Source organism: Mycteria americana, chromosome 22 (genome assembly GCF_035582795.1).
Source record: "Mycteria americana isolate JAX WOST 10 ecotype Jacksonville Zoo and Gardens chromosome 22, USCA_MyAme_1.0, whole genome shotgun sequence".
In the NCBI taxonomy this organism is placed as follows: Eukaryota; Metazoa; Chordata; class Aves; order Ciconiiformes; family Ciconiidae; genus Mycteria; species Mycteria americana.
The window spans coordinates 1,810,431-1,825,123 of NC_134386.1; the positions used below are offsets into that span (position 1 = coordinate 1,810,431).

Consider the following 14,693-nt stretch of genomic DNA (forward strand, 5'->3'; position numbering starts at 1 on the left):
CCAGAGAGGTCCGGGGAGATCTGTCGTCCCTCCTCTGCCTGCTCTGTTGCATCCCGCACTGGATGGGTATGTCTGTAGTTCTGTGCCCGCCGAGCTTGCTTGTGCTCGAGCAGCGGGCAGGGGCAGAGCGGGCACGCCGGTGAGCCCCTGCGAGGGGCCGTGCTGGCACGCCGTGCCCCTGGCAGTGCAGGCAGCAGTAGGGGGGGGCCCAGGGAGCAGAGGAGCTCTGGCAGCGGGAAGGGAGAGATGCTGTAATTGCGTTACGCTCCCACGCAGCTGCCTGGGAATGGTGCACTCGCCCTCCGCCTCCGGGCAAGCTCCCTGCTGGCAGGGCCCCCGCTGCCCTGGCACCCGGCTCTGCCTCCCCAAAACACCCTCGCCACCACCCTCTGCTCCCCCCGCAGACCCTCCGGGGGCTTCAGCTCCTGCATCGGCCGTGTGGCCCAGGCCTGGGCAAGGTGGGCAAAGCAGGAGACAGGCAGGCTTTGGCGCTGGGGATCAATGAGGTCCCACCACCCGGAGCTTGGCCAGGCACAAGGCGCAGAGCTGGGCATGGCTGGGGCTCCGGGGCTGTGTCCCGGGGTCGGTGGTGCCAGCCTGCGTGACCTTGGGCAGCTCATCCCCCTCCAAACCTCCCTTTCCCACCTGCCCGGCTGCCATGAAGCGTGCGCCGGTGCTGTCGTAGGCACCTTACGGTGTCGGTGATGGATGGGGGCTAATAATGGAAAATGTGGCGTCAGCTGTCCCGCTTCCCCGGGCACATTGTCCCACAGCTGCGGGAGCTGGGACTGGAGCAGGAAAAGACCCGCTGGTGTGTGCCGGGGGGGGGGGGGTCCCAAGGAATTTTTAACTTTCCAACAGCCGGCAGTGGCGACTCCTGCGGCGCAGTTGCTGTGAGATGAGTGTGGGAGGTCTCAGCCCAGTCCTGCCTGGGGAGGAGGCCATCAGCCCCAGCGTCAGCGGGCTCCCTGGGGAGGGGGCAGAGGCAAGCTGCGTCCTGCCCGGCACACGCCAGCACCCGTGCGGGCTGCCAGCGGCCCTCGCCCGCCGGCACGTGTGGTCTGCCCCTCAGACCCGCTGGCACGAGGAAGCAGGGACAGTGCTGGGGTCCCTGTGGGGCGGCTGCAGCTGCACTGGGGGCCAGCGGGTGCCAAGTGCAGCCCCTTCCTCACCGCACGTGGGGTCCATAAGCCTCAGGCGTCCCCCCCATTGCCGCGGGGTCCCCGGGGTGCCCTTTCCCTGGATGCTTCACATGGTGTGTGCAGATGGCTCTGTGCCCGGGCTCTGTGTCCTGGGGAGCAGAGGGGCTCAGGGGGGACATGGGGTGCTCTGAGGCTGTGGGGATCCCAGCTGGGGAGGCTCTGGGGGGAGAAGCTGGAGGTTTAGGGGCAGCCTCGCTCCTGAGGGAGCCCCGGGTTCCCCAGATCGTGGCACATCCCGCTTGGGGTGCTGTCATTTGGGGATGGGGGCACAGCTGCCCCTGCACCTCCCCTCCCCGAGCCACACAACAGCCTGGGGGCCCTGTGTGTCCCCCCCCCCATCTCTTTTTGGGGTGTCCCCCCCAGCAAGCAAACCTGCTCCAGGCTAAAGGCTGGGGGTGCAAGCCACGGTGGGCACCACTGTCGTGTCCCCCCCCCATTTGGGGAGGGGACATCCTCATCACCTCCCCTTTTTTTCCCCAGGGGAAGGAGCTGCTTTGGGGGTCCCCTACCTGGGAAGGGAGGGGAGGGGGTCGCATCCCCACATCCCCCATCCCTCCCGGGAACGTGGTGGGAGCGGCCGAGGCGGAGGCGGCCGCCCGCCATCCCTCGTCCCCTCCTGCAGCCATCCCCACTCCTCCTTCCTCCTTCTCCTCCTCCTCCTCCTCCTCTCGCTCGCTGCACGCTGGGGCCGCCGTCACCGCGGGGGCCGGTACGGCGGAGGCCAGGCCTGGGCTCCATCGTCATCGTCATCGTCTTGTCCCTGTGTGTCCCCCCGCCGACCCCGGCGAGCTCCATGGTGCGGGAAGGCGGCATGGCCCGTACCCCTTACAGCTCCACGCAGGACATCCAGATGGACGTCTTTGACAACGCCACCCTCCAGGTGACACCCCCGGGAATTTGGGGACGAGGGAGGGGGGGCTGCGTCGGTACCATCGCGCGCAGCCCCGGGGTTCCCATCGATCCCCCCCCCCCCCCCCCATCCCAACCCCTACACCCCATAATGGGGGTGATTTCACCCACCCCCCCAGCATGCAAAACAGGGTGCCCCCCACCCATAACCAAGCTACCCCAGGAGGGACCCCAAATGCAGTCACCCCCCTCCTCATAACACCAAGCATCCCAGGGAAGGGGGTGTCCAGCCCCCCAGGTTTGGAGGGGATGGGGGGGGGGGCTCTGTGCTGCTTGCTGTGTCACTGCTCCCCCCTCCCACACCCCTGGGGTTTGCCCACCCGGAGCACCCCGGGGTGGGGAGGTGGGTGCGGGGGGTGTCGTGCGCATTGGGAAACTTTTAGGAATTGGGAAAACTCTGCCGGGGTGGTGGTGTCCCCCCCAAACCTTGTCCCCCCACCACCTTGTCTCCCCCCACCACCTTGTCCCCTGAAGGGGGGGGACGGGGAAGGGATGTGTCCCTGGCTGGTCTCAATGGGGTGGGGGGGGGGACCGCGGACCAGTGCAGCACCTCATCCCCATAGTCTGACTGGGTGCTGTCCCCACCCCGCACACCCCCATGGGGACAGACCCCCCCTCTCCGTGGCAGCCTGGGGAGCATCAACCGGTTGGGGTGACAGTTTGGGGGGGGGGACGACAGGGGATGGAGACAGAAGCCCTGGCCACATCCAGCCACCTGGGTGCTGGCAGGGCTGGGTGTCTCCCCTGCCTCCGAGGTGGGGGGGTGGCTGCAGTGAACCCCACACCGGCAGCGGGGCCACTGTCCCCACCCCAGGGACCGTCACCGCCGAGCCCCAGCCATGTCCATCCCCTGTTGGGAGCAGCGGACGGGGTGGAGTGGGGGGGCCGAAGGGGTTGGGGCTGGGGGCGAAGGACCTAAAAATACCCGGTGCTGCCTGGTGCGGGGACCACCCATCCCCAGGCTGGGTGGCAGCTGGGCCCAGCTGTCCCTCCGAGACGCCAGGGAGGTGACAGCCCCGCTCGCCCCGGCACGTCCCAGCCTCTCGCCCCCCCCAGGCCACCCCCCCAGCGTGCTCTGGCATCCCCCCCCCAAGGAAGTGCTGCAGGGGGGACACTGGGGCATCCCTGTCTCCTCCAGTCCATCCCAGCAGGAGGCACTGGAGGAAGCGGGGGGTCCCGTGGGGGCGTGGGGCAGGTGCTGGCTGCTGTGGGTGGGCGTGGGGGTGCACACGTGGTGTGTGAACCCCTTTACATGGAGCGTACACGGGCGAGGGGACAGTGCCCATGCTGGGGGGGGGGGTGTGTGCACACGCGTGTGCGGGGCTCGGGTGCTGGGGAGGCGGCGTGGGGACGCGGGCGTGCGTGGGGTGCCCCCATAGCAGCCACCTCCCCAGGGCACTGGTTGGGCTCTGGTTTGGCCGGGGCTGGGGAGCCTGCGGCGTTTGGGGGCTGCGGCCAGGCTCTCCCCCAAATCCGGTCAGCCCCGCCAGCTCCCTGTCCTCTCCGTGGAGATCGGAGATCCAGACCCCCTGGATAAGGCGATGCCAGGTCCCTGGGGAGGGGGCTGCATGGCCTCCAAGTAGGGGGGCAACCCCATCCCCTTCCCTGCCTCAGTTTCCCTTCTCTTGTCCCCCAAGAGCTGGGTTTGCTTGCAGGGAGGGGGTGGAGGGGGATGGAGCATCCCTGGCAGCTGGGGCTGGGGGGGCAGAGCTGCCCCCCACATCCTGGGGCTCCAGCGCTCCCCTCCTGCCCCCCCTCTCCTCTCCCCAGGCCAAGTACAGCAAGCGCAAGAGCCGCTTCAAGCGCTCGGATGGCAGCACCTCGTCCGACACCACCTCCAACAGCTTCGTCCGGCAGGTGAGTGGTGGAGGGGGGGGCAGCTGTCCTGGGGGGACCCGAGGGACCTGCCTGTCTGCGGGGGTCCTTGTCCCCCTGGGAATCGAGGAGGGGGGTCCCAGTTTGCAACCAAGCCCGGCCTGGGGGAGCGCGGGCATTGCAATGGCTGAGCCAGACCCGGCTGTGCCCCCCGTCCCCGCTCTGCCCTGCAGTGGGTGCTGGGGGGGGGGAGTCGTCCCCCCCATATTGGGAGCACTTGGGGTCCTGTAGCCCCCCAGGGGTTCCCTGTCCCTCCTGGGGGTGCCAGGCAGGGGACACAGCCCTGGCATTGCCCAACTGGCATCCAAGCCGCCCTCCCCAGCCCCATCCACCCAGCAGGGCCGCTGACTTGGCAGCGGCCCCTGTGGCCCCCCCCCGGCCCCCACCCCCTGCCCGGCACTGGGCTAAATATACCCGGGGCGGCTGCGAACGTCCCAGGGCTGAAACCTGACCCACGGGTGCCCCAGCCCAGCGCCCGCCCGACCCACTCGCCCCCAGCCCTGCCACCATGGAGATAGCCGGCAAAGACCACCCCGCCGCCCCGGTGAGCGTCCCCCCCCGCCCCGCAGCCCCCCGGCACCCAGGACGTGGCCCCCGGCACCCTCCTGTCCCAGCTTGCTGGCTCTGCCCTCGCTGCAGGGTGCCCCTCGGCTCCGTGGGGGTTGGAGCGGGTGGTCCCAGGAGCTGGTGGGACCCATGGGGTCTGCGGGGTGAGGGCATCGTGGCTGGACCCCGAGTGACACCCCCCCCCCCCCAAAGGCCCCTCCAAGTCTCGCCATGGGGCTGGGGGGCTCAGGAGGGGCCAGACCCCCAGCAGTGGCAGGAGGCGATGGGGCAGCTGGTCTCTGCCCCATGGCTTTTGGGGAGGGGGTCCCTCGCGGGGCTGTTGCCCCATGGCTGGGAGTAGGGGGCCTGTGCGAAGCAGAGCGGCCCCCACCTCCCCGCTGTTTGGAAAGGATGGGGCAAACTGGGGACAGGGACTCCCGCAACCCCGGGGGGCTCTGGTGGGGCTTGGGGGATTACAGAGGGGCTGGAAGGGGGGCAGCCCCCCCGGGGCGGTGGGTGCCTTCGCCGTCCCCCGTGACATCCACCGCCCCGGGGCTGGGGGTGCCCGTGGGTGTCCCCGCTGCCCCCCCCCGCCCGGGCTCTGGCCCCAGGGGGCTGGGGGGTGAGCAGGGGGGTCTCTGACCCCACCCCAGCTCCAACCTTGTCCTGGGGTGACCCCAGGTCGCCCCACAGCGCCCTTTCCCCATTGCCACAGGACCCCTTGGGGGGGAACAGCGCTGTCCCGGCCGGCCTTCCCTCGGGCGGGGGACAGCCGGGGGGCGGTGGGCAGGCGCGGGGGGTCCTTATGGCCTTCCCGGCTCTGACGAGAGGCCTGGGGAGGCCGGCAGCAGCGGGACGGCAGCAGGCGCCGGCTCGGTATCACGTTCCCTGCCGGAGCGGTGGGAACAGCTGCGTCGGCCCTCGGCCTGCCGTAACCCCGCCGGGATGCCACCGGGCAGGAGGTGCCCCTGCCTGGGGAGGAGGCAGCTTTCGGGGGTGGTTTCTCCCCAACGTGCCCAGAAGCCACGATGATGGGCACCAGCCTTAGAGAGAGGGTTCCGGGAGGGGAGACGGCCGCGGGGTCAGGCCTGGGGCTGGGTTCCCTGCTCTGGGGGAGGACGGCGTGGGCTGACCCCTCTCCCCACTCTCCCAGGGCTCGGCGGAGTCCTACACCAGCCGCCCCTCGGACTCGGACGTGTCGCTGGAGGAGGACCGGGAAGCGCTGCGCAAGGAGGCCGAGCGCCAGGCCATGGCACAGCTGGAGAAAGCCAAGGTGGGACGGCTGGGCTGGAGACCCCCCGGCCTGCCCTCGCCTCCCCCAGGGTGGGCACCTAGCCCTCTGCCACCCTCCCAGCCCCTCCGCACCCCCTGCCCAGGGACCCACTGCGGGAAGGGGCTGACCCCCGGCACAGGGACCCCCCAGCCCTCCTGCTCTCCATCCCCGTGGCATCCCGTCCCCTGAAGCAGTGGTCTCGGCATAACTGGGTGGCATTGGGAAGGCAGTGGGGTCTACTGGGTGGAACTGGGAGCCCAGACACCTGGGTTCTCACCTTGGCTGAGCACCCATTGCACCTCGGCTGCGGGCCCAGGGCAATTAGCTAATGAGCCCCTTGTTAGCTCCCAGGGTGTTGTGGCCACGGTGTCCCCAGCCCAGGGTCCAGCGCAGCCACGGTGCCCACAGGAGCCGAGCCAGCCCCGCTGCCCGGCTGGTCACGCCGGCACTGGTACCAGCACCTGCCTGGCCCGAGGGGGGACCGGCTCTCATTGCGGGGGGTCTCCGCGGTTTGGGGTGAGGGAAGATGCTGAGCCCTCTCCTGTTGGCAGACGAAGCCGGTAGCATTTGCCGTGAGGACAAACGTCGGCTACAACCCATCCGCCAGCGATGACATGCCGGTGCAGGGCATGGCCATCTGCTTCGAGCCCAAAGACTTCCTGCACATCAAGGAGGTGGGGAACGGGCTGGGGGGGGCTGGCAGGGGTGCGGGGCTGGGGTCACGCTGGGGGTGGCAGCCCTGGGGGTGGGCGTTTGGGGGTTTCAGGTGTTTTCCTCCCCCTCCCCGGTGCAGAAGTACAACAACGACTGGTGGATCGGGCGGCTGGTGAAGGAGGGCTGCGAGGTGGGCTTCATCCCCAGCCCTGTCAAGCTGGAGAACATGCGGCTGCTGCAGGAGCAGAAAATGAGGCAGAACCGCCTGAGCTCGAGGTGGGGGCTCATCCCTGACCCCCGCCTCCGGCTCCCCGTGGCCCCTCCATCCCACCCTCACCTGCGTCCCCCTTCTCTGTGCTTCTCCCATCCAGCAAATCGGGGGACAACTCCAGCTCCAGCCTGGGCGACGTGGTGACGGGGACCCGCCGGCCGACCCCTCCGGCCAGCGGTAAGAGTGTCCGGCGTCCCCACAGCCCCTGGTGTGAGCAGGGCAGGTCCAGCCTGGGGGGGTCCTTCCCCCCCCCCCCCCCCCCCGGGTAACCCCCTCCTCGTCCGCAGCCCCTCCGCCCCGGGTGCAGGCAGGCGGGTGCACCCCCCCCATCCCCGTGGACCCCCTCTCCCCTGCTTCTCCCCCCTCCCATCCCCACCACGTTCCCGCTCTTCCCAGCCCCCCCCATCTCCATTTTTCCCTTCTTCCATCGCCATTATCGCTCTTGTTTTCTCCCTCCCCTCTCCCCGGCTCCGGCTGCCCCTCCGTCCCCAGGTGCCCTGGACATGCCTAGCTTTGCCTTTGACCCCGATGAGTTAGAGGAGGAGGAGGCCATGGAGACCCACCGCTCCCCTAAGAGTAGCGTGAGCAGTGTCACCACCCCCCCCGCCCACACCAAGCGCATCCCCTTCTTTAGGAAGGTAACGGCACCCACCGGCCCCGCGCTCGCCTGCTGCACCCTGCCTGCCCTAACACTGCCTGGGAGGGCTGGCGGGGGCTGCGGGGGCACCCGCCGGGTGCTGGGGGCCACGCGCTGCCCGAGCACCCTGCCTGCGCCGCCACGGCGTGTCCCCGCGCCACAGCATGGGCATGAGTGTCTGCAGGGGACGGGGCGACGGGGGTGTCCCCCATGCACCATGGGGTGGGTCAGTCTGTGGCTGCCTCCCCCCCGTGCACCATGGCGTGGGTCAGTCTGTGGCTGCCTCCCCCCGTGGACCATGGGGTGGGTCAGTCCGGGGCTGCCTCCCCCTGTGGACCATGGGATGGATCAGTCCGTGGCTGCCTCCCCCCGTGGACCATGGGATGGATCAGTCCGTGGCTGCCTCCCCCCGTGGACCATGGGATGGATCAGTCTGTGGCTGCCTCCCCCCGTGGACCATGGGATGGATCAATCCATGGCTGCCTCCCCCATGGGCCGTACGATGGATCAGTCTGTGGCTCTGTTCCCCCCATGGTCGATGGGATGGATCAATCCATGGCTGTCTCCCCCCGTGGTCCATGGGATGGATCCGTCCATGGCTACATCCCCCCCCATGATCCGTGGGATGGATCAGTCTGTGGCTGCCTCCCCCTGTGATCCATGGGATGGATCAGTCTATGGCTGCCTCCCCCCGTGGTCCGTGGGATGGATCAGTCCGTGGCTGCCTCCCCCCGCCGTGGTCCATGGGATGGATCCGTCCGTGTCACACCCCCCACCCCCCCCACCCCCCCCCCGCTGCCTGGGGTCCCCCAGTGTGCGCATGGTGTGTGCCAGCACGGCCCGTGTCTCATCTCCCCCGCGAATGGGAATGGACCGTTCCTCCCCCCCAAACTGGGCAGAAGCTGGGGGGGGGGGTTGGGCAGAACCACAGCCTGGGGCAGGGGGGTCTGCAAGGACTTATGGGGGCGAGCAGGCCCGGGGGGCCCAAGCCACCCCTCGCCGCCCACCCCACCCCTCTCTCCCAGCCCCGCAGAGCCCCCGCTTGCACCCCAAATCTAACTAAGAGCAGGGCGATGCTTCGTGTGAAACACGCTCGTGGGGCAGCCCCCCGGGGGGGGACAGGCGCATCCCCTGGGGCAGACCCCCGGGGGACACAGACATCCCCGGGCCCCCCAGCCCGGCTCGGTGTCCCCGCTCCCCACGCCCGCGGGTAACACGCATGCCTTGTTTGTCTTCTCTCGCTCCCCCCGGCCCCGTGCGGCCTCTCGGGACGTAGCGAAGCAGAAGCAGAAATCGGTGAGTAGCGTCAGGACCCCCCGGGAGGGCCCGCGGGGAGGGGACGGGGTGCCCCCCGCTTGCAGCCCCATCCCGTCCCCAGAGCTGCCCTCGCAGGGGCGAAGCCGAGCGTCCCCCGGCGTCCCCGGCCCCGCTAACGCCTGGCTCTGTCCCGCAGGCCGAGCACGTGCCCCCGTACGACGTGGTGCCCTCCATGCGGCCCATCATCCTGGTGGGGCCGTCGCTGAAGGGCTACGAGGTGAGGAGTGGGGGGCGCGGGGATGGGGGGGGATGCGGGGGGGACCCCGGCTCCATGCTCTTCCTCCCTGCCTTCCTCCCTCCCCAGGTCACGGACATGATGCAGAAAGCCCTCTTCGACTTCTTGAAGCATCGCTTTGACGGCAGGTGAGACGGGCGGCTGCGTGGCTGGGGGACCCCTAACGACATGGGGGGACCCTTCACCCCATAGAGGGACCCCTAATCCTATGGGGGACACCCCTAATGCCATGGGGGGACCCTTCACCCCATAGACGGGCCCCTAATCCCATGGGGGGGACCCCTAATGCCATGGGGGGGCCTTTCACCCCATAGAGGGACCTCTAATCCCATGGGGGGGACCCCTAATTCCACGGGGGGACCCTTCACCCCACAGAGGGACCCCTAACACCATGGGGGGACCCTTCACCCCATGGGAGGACCCCATACACCAAAGGGGGACCCCTAATCCCATGGGGGAACCCCTGACCCCATGGGGGGACCCTCAGCCCTGCCCCATGGTTCTTGCTGTTGGGGGGGATCGCTCCCCTTAGGAGCAGGAGTCCTGTGGCTCCAGCTCCAGGCAGCCCCGTGCGTGAGGTGGGAGGAAAGGGGTGGAAGGAGGGTCCCGTCCTGCCCCCCAAGAGGGTGGGTGTGTACATGGGGGGGGGGGTTTGCACCCCGTATTGCTCCCCCCACCCGCTCACGCCCTCTCCGTCTCGCAGGATCTCCATCACGCGGGTGACGGCTGACATCTCCCTGGCCAAGCGCTCCGTCCTGAACAACCCCAGCAAGCACACCATCATCGAGCGCTCCAGCACGCGCTCCAGCCTGGGTAAGGCCGCCCCGCGCTGACCCCCGCCCGGCCGGGCAGCGAGACCCCCCCCAAGCCTCCATCTGTATCAGCCCAGCACCCTCCCGTCCCCCAGCCTGTCCGTCCCGGGGTGCTCGTCCCACCCGTGTCGGGGCACGGCTTGTGGGGGTGAGGTGGGGGGGGTCCACTGCTGTGGGGTGACTAACACGGGGGGGACCCGGGGCCCTGCGCTCCCCCCGGCCGGTTTGACTCAGTCTCTCTCCCCCTCCTCCCCTTTTATCTTCTCTCTGTTTTGTTTTTCTTTCCTTTCCTTTTTCTCCTTTCCTTTGAGTTTCCTCCCCTCCGCGCTGCTTCCTTCCTCCCCTGCTCCTGATACAGATGTCTTGGGTACGTAGCTTGGACCCGCCGGGACCCCTGGCAGCCCCCTGCCTGGCGGGGGGCAACGGGGGACGTGTCCCCTTGGATCCCCGTCCTCCCTGCCTGGCTGTGACCAGGCTCTGGGACGCAGCAGGGTCCGGCCACCTGGGCAGAGTCTGAGGGTTGGGGACACCCTGGTCTGACCCCCCACCCCAAGTGCGTGTGGTCCGGGGGGCTTTGCCCCTTCCTCACCCAGACGGTGCCAGCGCTGGGAGCCCGCTGCCACCTCCTTCCTGCAGTGAACCCCCCCGTCCCTGGGGCTGGGGTGACACTGGAGTGGCCAAGTCCCAGTGCAAGACCCCTCCTGGTCCTGTCCCTGTCCCGTTCCCCTCATCACATCTCCCAGCAGTTGTCCCCGCAGCCCCCACATGCTCGCCCGTCCCCCCGCGCTGTCCCCCTGACCCTCGCTGTCCCTCTGTCCTGGCAGCCGAGGTCCAGAGCGAGACCGAGCGCATCTTCGAGCTGGCCCGGACGCTGCAGCTGGTGGCCTTGGATGCCGACACCATCAACCACCCGGCCCAGCTGGCCAAGACATCCCTGGCCCCCATCATCGTCTACATCAAAATCACCTCCCCCAAGGTCGGTGCGGACCCCGGGGCGGGTGGGGGGCAGCCCCAGCCCCTGCCCCACCACACTGGGGGCGGGGGAGGGGGGCCGAGCAATGGCGGGCCGGGTCCCTGCGGCCACCCCGGGCTGCCCTCTCCTGCCGCAGGTGCTGCAGCGGTTGGTGAAGTCCCGGGGCAAGTCCCAGGCGAAGCACCTCAACGTGCAGATGGTGGCCTCCGACAAGCTGGCGCAGTGCCCGCCCGTGAGTACGCCCCGCCCTGCCCCGCCCTGCCCCGCCCTGCCCCGCCCTGCCCCATGGTCTCCTCCCACCCCCAGGAGATGTTCGACATCGTGCTGGATGAGAACCAGCTGGAGGAGGCCTGCGAGCACCTGGCCGAGTACCTGGAGGCCTACTGGAAGGCGACGCACCCCCCCAGCAGCAACCCCCCCAACCCGCTGCTGAACCGCACCATGGCCACCGCCGCCCTGGCCGCCAGCCCCGCGCCCGTCTCCAACCTCCAGGTACAGGTGCTCACCTCCCTGCGCAGGAACCTGGGCCTCTGGGGGCGCGGGGCCACCGAGACCACCCCCAGCCCCCCCGGACCCCTCGAGGAGCACGCGCTGTGAGATGGCAGCGGGGACGCCCCCCCACCCCACCCCCCGCCCCGCCCTCAGGGACGCCCCTGGGATCGGGGCCACTCCAGGGAACTGCGGCCCCCCAGGAGCGGGACCGTCCTTGGGATGGCCCCCCCTTGGGGACCTGTGGCCCCCCAGGGGTACTGCAGCCCCCGGGGGTGGGACCGTCCCTGGGGACCCGCTCCCCACCCTGGGTTTGGGGCCACCCTGAGGAACTGCAGCCCCCCAGGTTCGGGGTCACCCCTGGGATTGCACCCCCCCCCCCCCCCAGGACCTGCTCCCCGTCCGAGGTTTGGGGCTACCCCTAGGATCAGCCCCAGGGATCTCTCCCCGGATCAGGGCCACCCCAGGGGTCTGCTCCCTGCCTGACACTGGCGCCAAGCCCAGAGTCGGGGTCCCCCTGGGGATCTGTGCCCCCTCCCAGGCCTGGAGCCCCCCTGGGGATCGGGGGCCCCCAGGAATCTGCTCCCTCCAAGCCCCCCTGGGAGTGTGGGTCCCCTCTGTGCCTCCCTGGGGCTGCCGGGGTGCCAGAGCCCCCGCTCCCACGCCTCTCTGGAGCTCTGGGGGAGCTGCGGCGGGGGCGAGGGGTTATGGGGTGTCCCGGTGTGGGCGAGGGCCGGCTGGGAGGGGGCTGCAGAGCCCCGTCCCACCGCGGGCTTCACGATGCTGAGCCTGGGGGGGGGTCTGCAGCAGCACCCACCCGGGGCCAGAGGCAGAGGGATGTCTGTCCTGTGTTGTCTGTCGCTAATTCTTCCAGCGAGCGGGACGCTGCTGGCCTGCCAGCCCCCTCCCCGCGCCGCTCTTCCTTCCCCCCCCCCCCCCCGTCACCCCCTTCCTGCCCTGGCCCTGCCCTGGCGACCCCCCCGCCCCGGTGCCATTTGGTGGTGGGCTGAGACCTGCCGCCGTCGTGTCCCGGGTGAGCGGTGCGGTGCGGGCAAACCAGGCTGGGCAGGAGCGCATGTGCCCCCCGCCAGCCCCGTGGCTAACCCACCCCCCCACTAACCCCCCCCCCCCGTCCGTCTGTCCGTCCTTCCTTGCACGGTGTGGTTGCTTCTCCTAACCAGGGTCCATACCTAGTGCCTGGGGAGCCACCGTGCGAGGGGGAGCATGGCCGCCTCCGGCAGGGCCCGGGCGAGGTGGGGGGCCGCGGGCAGGGCCGACCCCTCCCGCTGCCCGCCCGCCCGGCCCCCCGCAGCCTGTCCCGCCAGGACACCTTCGACTCGGAGACCCCGGGCAGCCGGGATTCGGCCGGCACGGAGCCCGGCGATTCCTGCTGCATGGACATTGAAATGGACCCCGGCGAGGAGGAGCCGCTGGGTCCCCCCGGTGCCGCACCCCGCGTCCCCCCCGGCCACCAGCGCCCCGGTGCTTGGGACGAGGACGAGCCCGGGCGCGAGACCCGGGGGCTGCGGGGCCGAGCCAAGGGCCAGGACCGCTACTGCCCCGACCCACCGGAGACCCTCGGCCTCGACCAGAGCGATGTGGAGGGCTGGGGCCAGGACGTTTACATCCGTTAGGGTGAGGGGGTGCAGGCAGGGGATGCCCCCCCCCCCAGGCACTGGTTTTGGGGTGAGGAGAGCCCCGCTGGTTGCCTTTGTGCCCTCCCCCCCCGCCCCGAGCCCGGCCGGCCGTGCCGTGGGGAGCCCCTGCTTTGCCCCGGGGGCTCCCCCTGCCCCACTCCTTGGTGTGGAGGGGTCTCTCCCCCCGCCGCAGCCCCCCAGCATCTCGCGGTGCCTCGGGCCCTCCCTGCCCCGCAAGGGAGAGCAAGTGACCAAAGGGGACCCCGGGGGCTCTGCCCACGGCCGGCGTGTCCCCGTCCCCTGCCCCCGGGCACGGGGTGGGGGGCCGTGCTCCCCACCCAGCCCTTGCCTGCTGGTGCCCACCCCCACCCCGGGTGCCCCCGCTTCTCCATGGTGCTGTTTGCCACCCGGCTGCAGGGGGACCCCTGAGCTGCTGGTGGTAGTGGGGGGGGTCCCTGCCAGCTGCCCCCCGCCCCTAGCCAGTGCCTGCAGCCTGGCACTGCACCCCTGCGGGGCTGCGACCCACAGCCCCCCCCGGCCCCCCAGCAGCTGTGTGTGGGGGGGGTGCATGCGTGTGTGGTGTGTGCAGGACTTTGGGGTGCTGCAGGCAGTGGAGGGGTCCCTGCTGCCCCAGGCTGTGCCCCCCTGGGGTGCTGCCTGCCTGGGGGGGGGGGGCGGCAGTTTGCATGTGTTTGCCTTAGAGGGGCTCTGCCTGAATTGGGTGGGGGGGGCAAATCTGAGCCAGTTTGGGGGGGGTCTAACACGTGCTAACAGCTGCCCAGCCCTGGCCTGCCGCAGCCGTGGCAGCACCCGGAGGGTCCCTCTGCCCTGGGGGGCCCCGCGCCGTCCCCCCTTTCCCTGGGACTGCCGGGAAGCGCCGGGCAGCGCCAGGCCCCTGCCCCCCCCACCCCCCCTGTGCCAACCCCCCCGCTGTGCCTGTCCGCTCTCGCCCCATCCAGCTGTGTCTGTCTGTCCGTCTGTCTGTGAGCCTGTCTGTCTGTCCCCCCTGCCCGGCAGGGCTGCCTTCGCGCCCCCCCCCCCCAGCACCCCGGGGCACTGCCTTCTCCTGCGCCCGCCCCGGAGCGTCCCTCGTCCCCCCACCTCTGCGGGGGTGACCACACCAGAGTGGGGTGGGGACACCCCACATCCAGCCCTCACTGTGGGGCTGGGCTTGCCCCCCCCGGGATGATGCTGGGGGTCCCCGGGGTCACTGCCTTACCCAGACCACCAGCCTTGCCAGCCCAGGTCGGGGGGGGGGCTCAGGGGCACCCAGCTCTGCCGCTGCCAAGCCGCCTCTGCCCATTGTGTGCCTCAGTTTCCCCTTTTTTTGAGGGGTGGGACTCGGTGTCGCTGCCTGCCAAGTGCTTTGAGACCCGCCTGCCCCAGTGCTCGCCCCCGCGGTGGCCGGGGTCCGGGCAGTGGGCCCCCCCGGCCCTCCCGCGGGCAGAGGGACATCCCGTATTTATGTCACTCCACAAACTTTTATTTAAAGACCCGACAAAGTGTATTTTATTTATTTATTCTCATTGGTGTGTGGGGGGACTCGCCCCGCTCGCTTGGTTCTTTGTAATAAACATTTCGGTGAGACCTGCCCCGTGGCCGTGCCTGGTGGGGTCTGCGTGGGGGGGGGGACACACACGGGGTCAGCGGCTGCCGGGGGCCCGGTGCTGAGACCGGGCACAACTCAGCTCTGCAGTGACCCCCACATCTCTCCCTGGGGCAGGCCTTCAGCGGGTGCCTGGGGAAGGGGGCACTGCCAGGGCCGAGACGGGGACGGAGCTGGGACCTGCCCGGCTCCTGTGAAGGGGCGAAGACCTGAAGCAGGAGTTAGTGGGGCTCCTGCCACCCCGCTGCCAGGGTGAT

At 70.2% G+C, this 14,693-nt stretch overlaps 1 protein-coding gene across 2 annotated transcripts; it reads left to right on the forward strand.

Moving 5' to 3' along the window:
- The first annotated feature begins 1,388 nt into the window (after positions 1–1,388).
- Positions 1,389–14,005, forward strand: CACNB1 (calcium voltage-gated channel auxiliary subunit beta 1). Of its 2 annotated transcripts, XM_075523021.1 has the most exons (14): positions 1,389–2,082; positions 3,882–3,968; positions 5,686–5,805; positions 6,357–6,479; positions 6,599–6,735; positions 6,831–6,907; positions 7,223–7,368; positions 8,821–8,901; positions 8,989–9,047; positions 9,623–9,732; positions 10,556–10,707; positions 10,841–10,936; positions 11,011–11,196; positions 12,375–14,005. In XM_075523021.1, exons 1-14 carry the CDS (start codon positions 1,996–1,998, stop codon positions 12,825–12,827), a joined length of 1,914 nt encoding a protein of 637 aa, XP_075379136.1. In that variant the 5' UTR covers positions 1,389–1,995; the 3' UTR covers positions 12,828–14,005. The 2 variants fall into 2 exon arrangements, with proteins under 2 accessions (XP_075379136.1, XP_075379137.1); XM_075523022.1 differs by lacking the exon at positions 10,841–10,936.
- The last annotated feature ends 688 nt before the right edge of the window (positions 14,006–14,693 follow it).

Coding starts and splice junctions, on each gene's coding strand:
- CACNB1 (XM_075523021.1), top strand. CDS start 1,996: ATGGTGCGGGAAGGCGGCATGGCCCGTACCCCTTACAGCTCCACGCAG. Junction 6,480..6,598: donor ACTTCCTGCACATCAAGGAG/GTGGGGAACGGG, acceptor TCCCCGGTGCAG/AAGTACAACAACGACTGGTG. Junction 8,902..8,988: donor CGTCGCTGAAGGGCTACGAG/GTGAGGAGTGGG, acceptor CTCCCTCCCCAG/GTCACGGACATGATGCAGAA.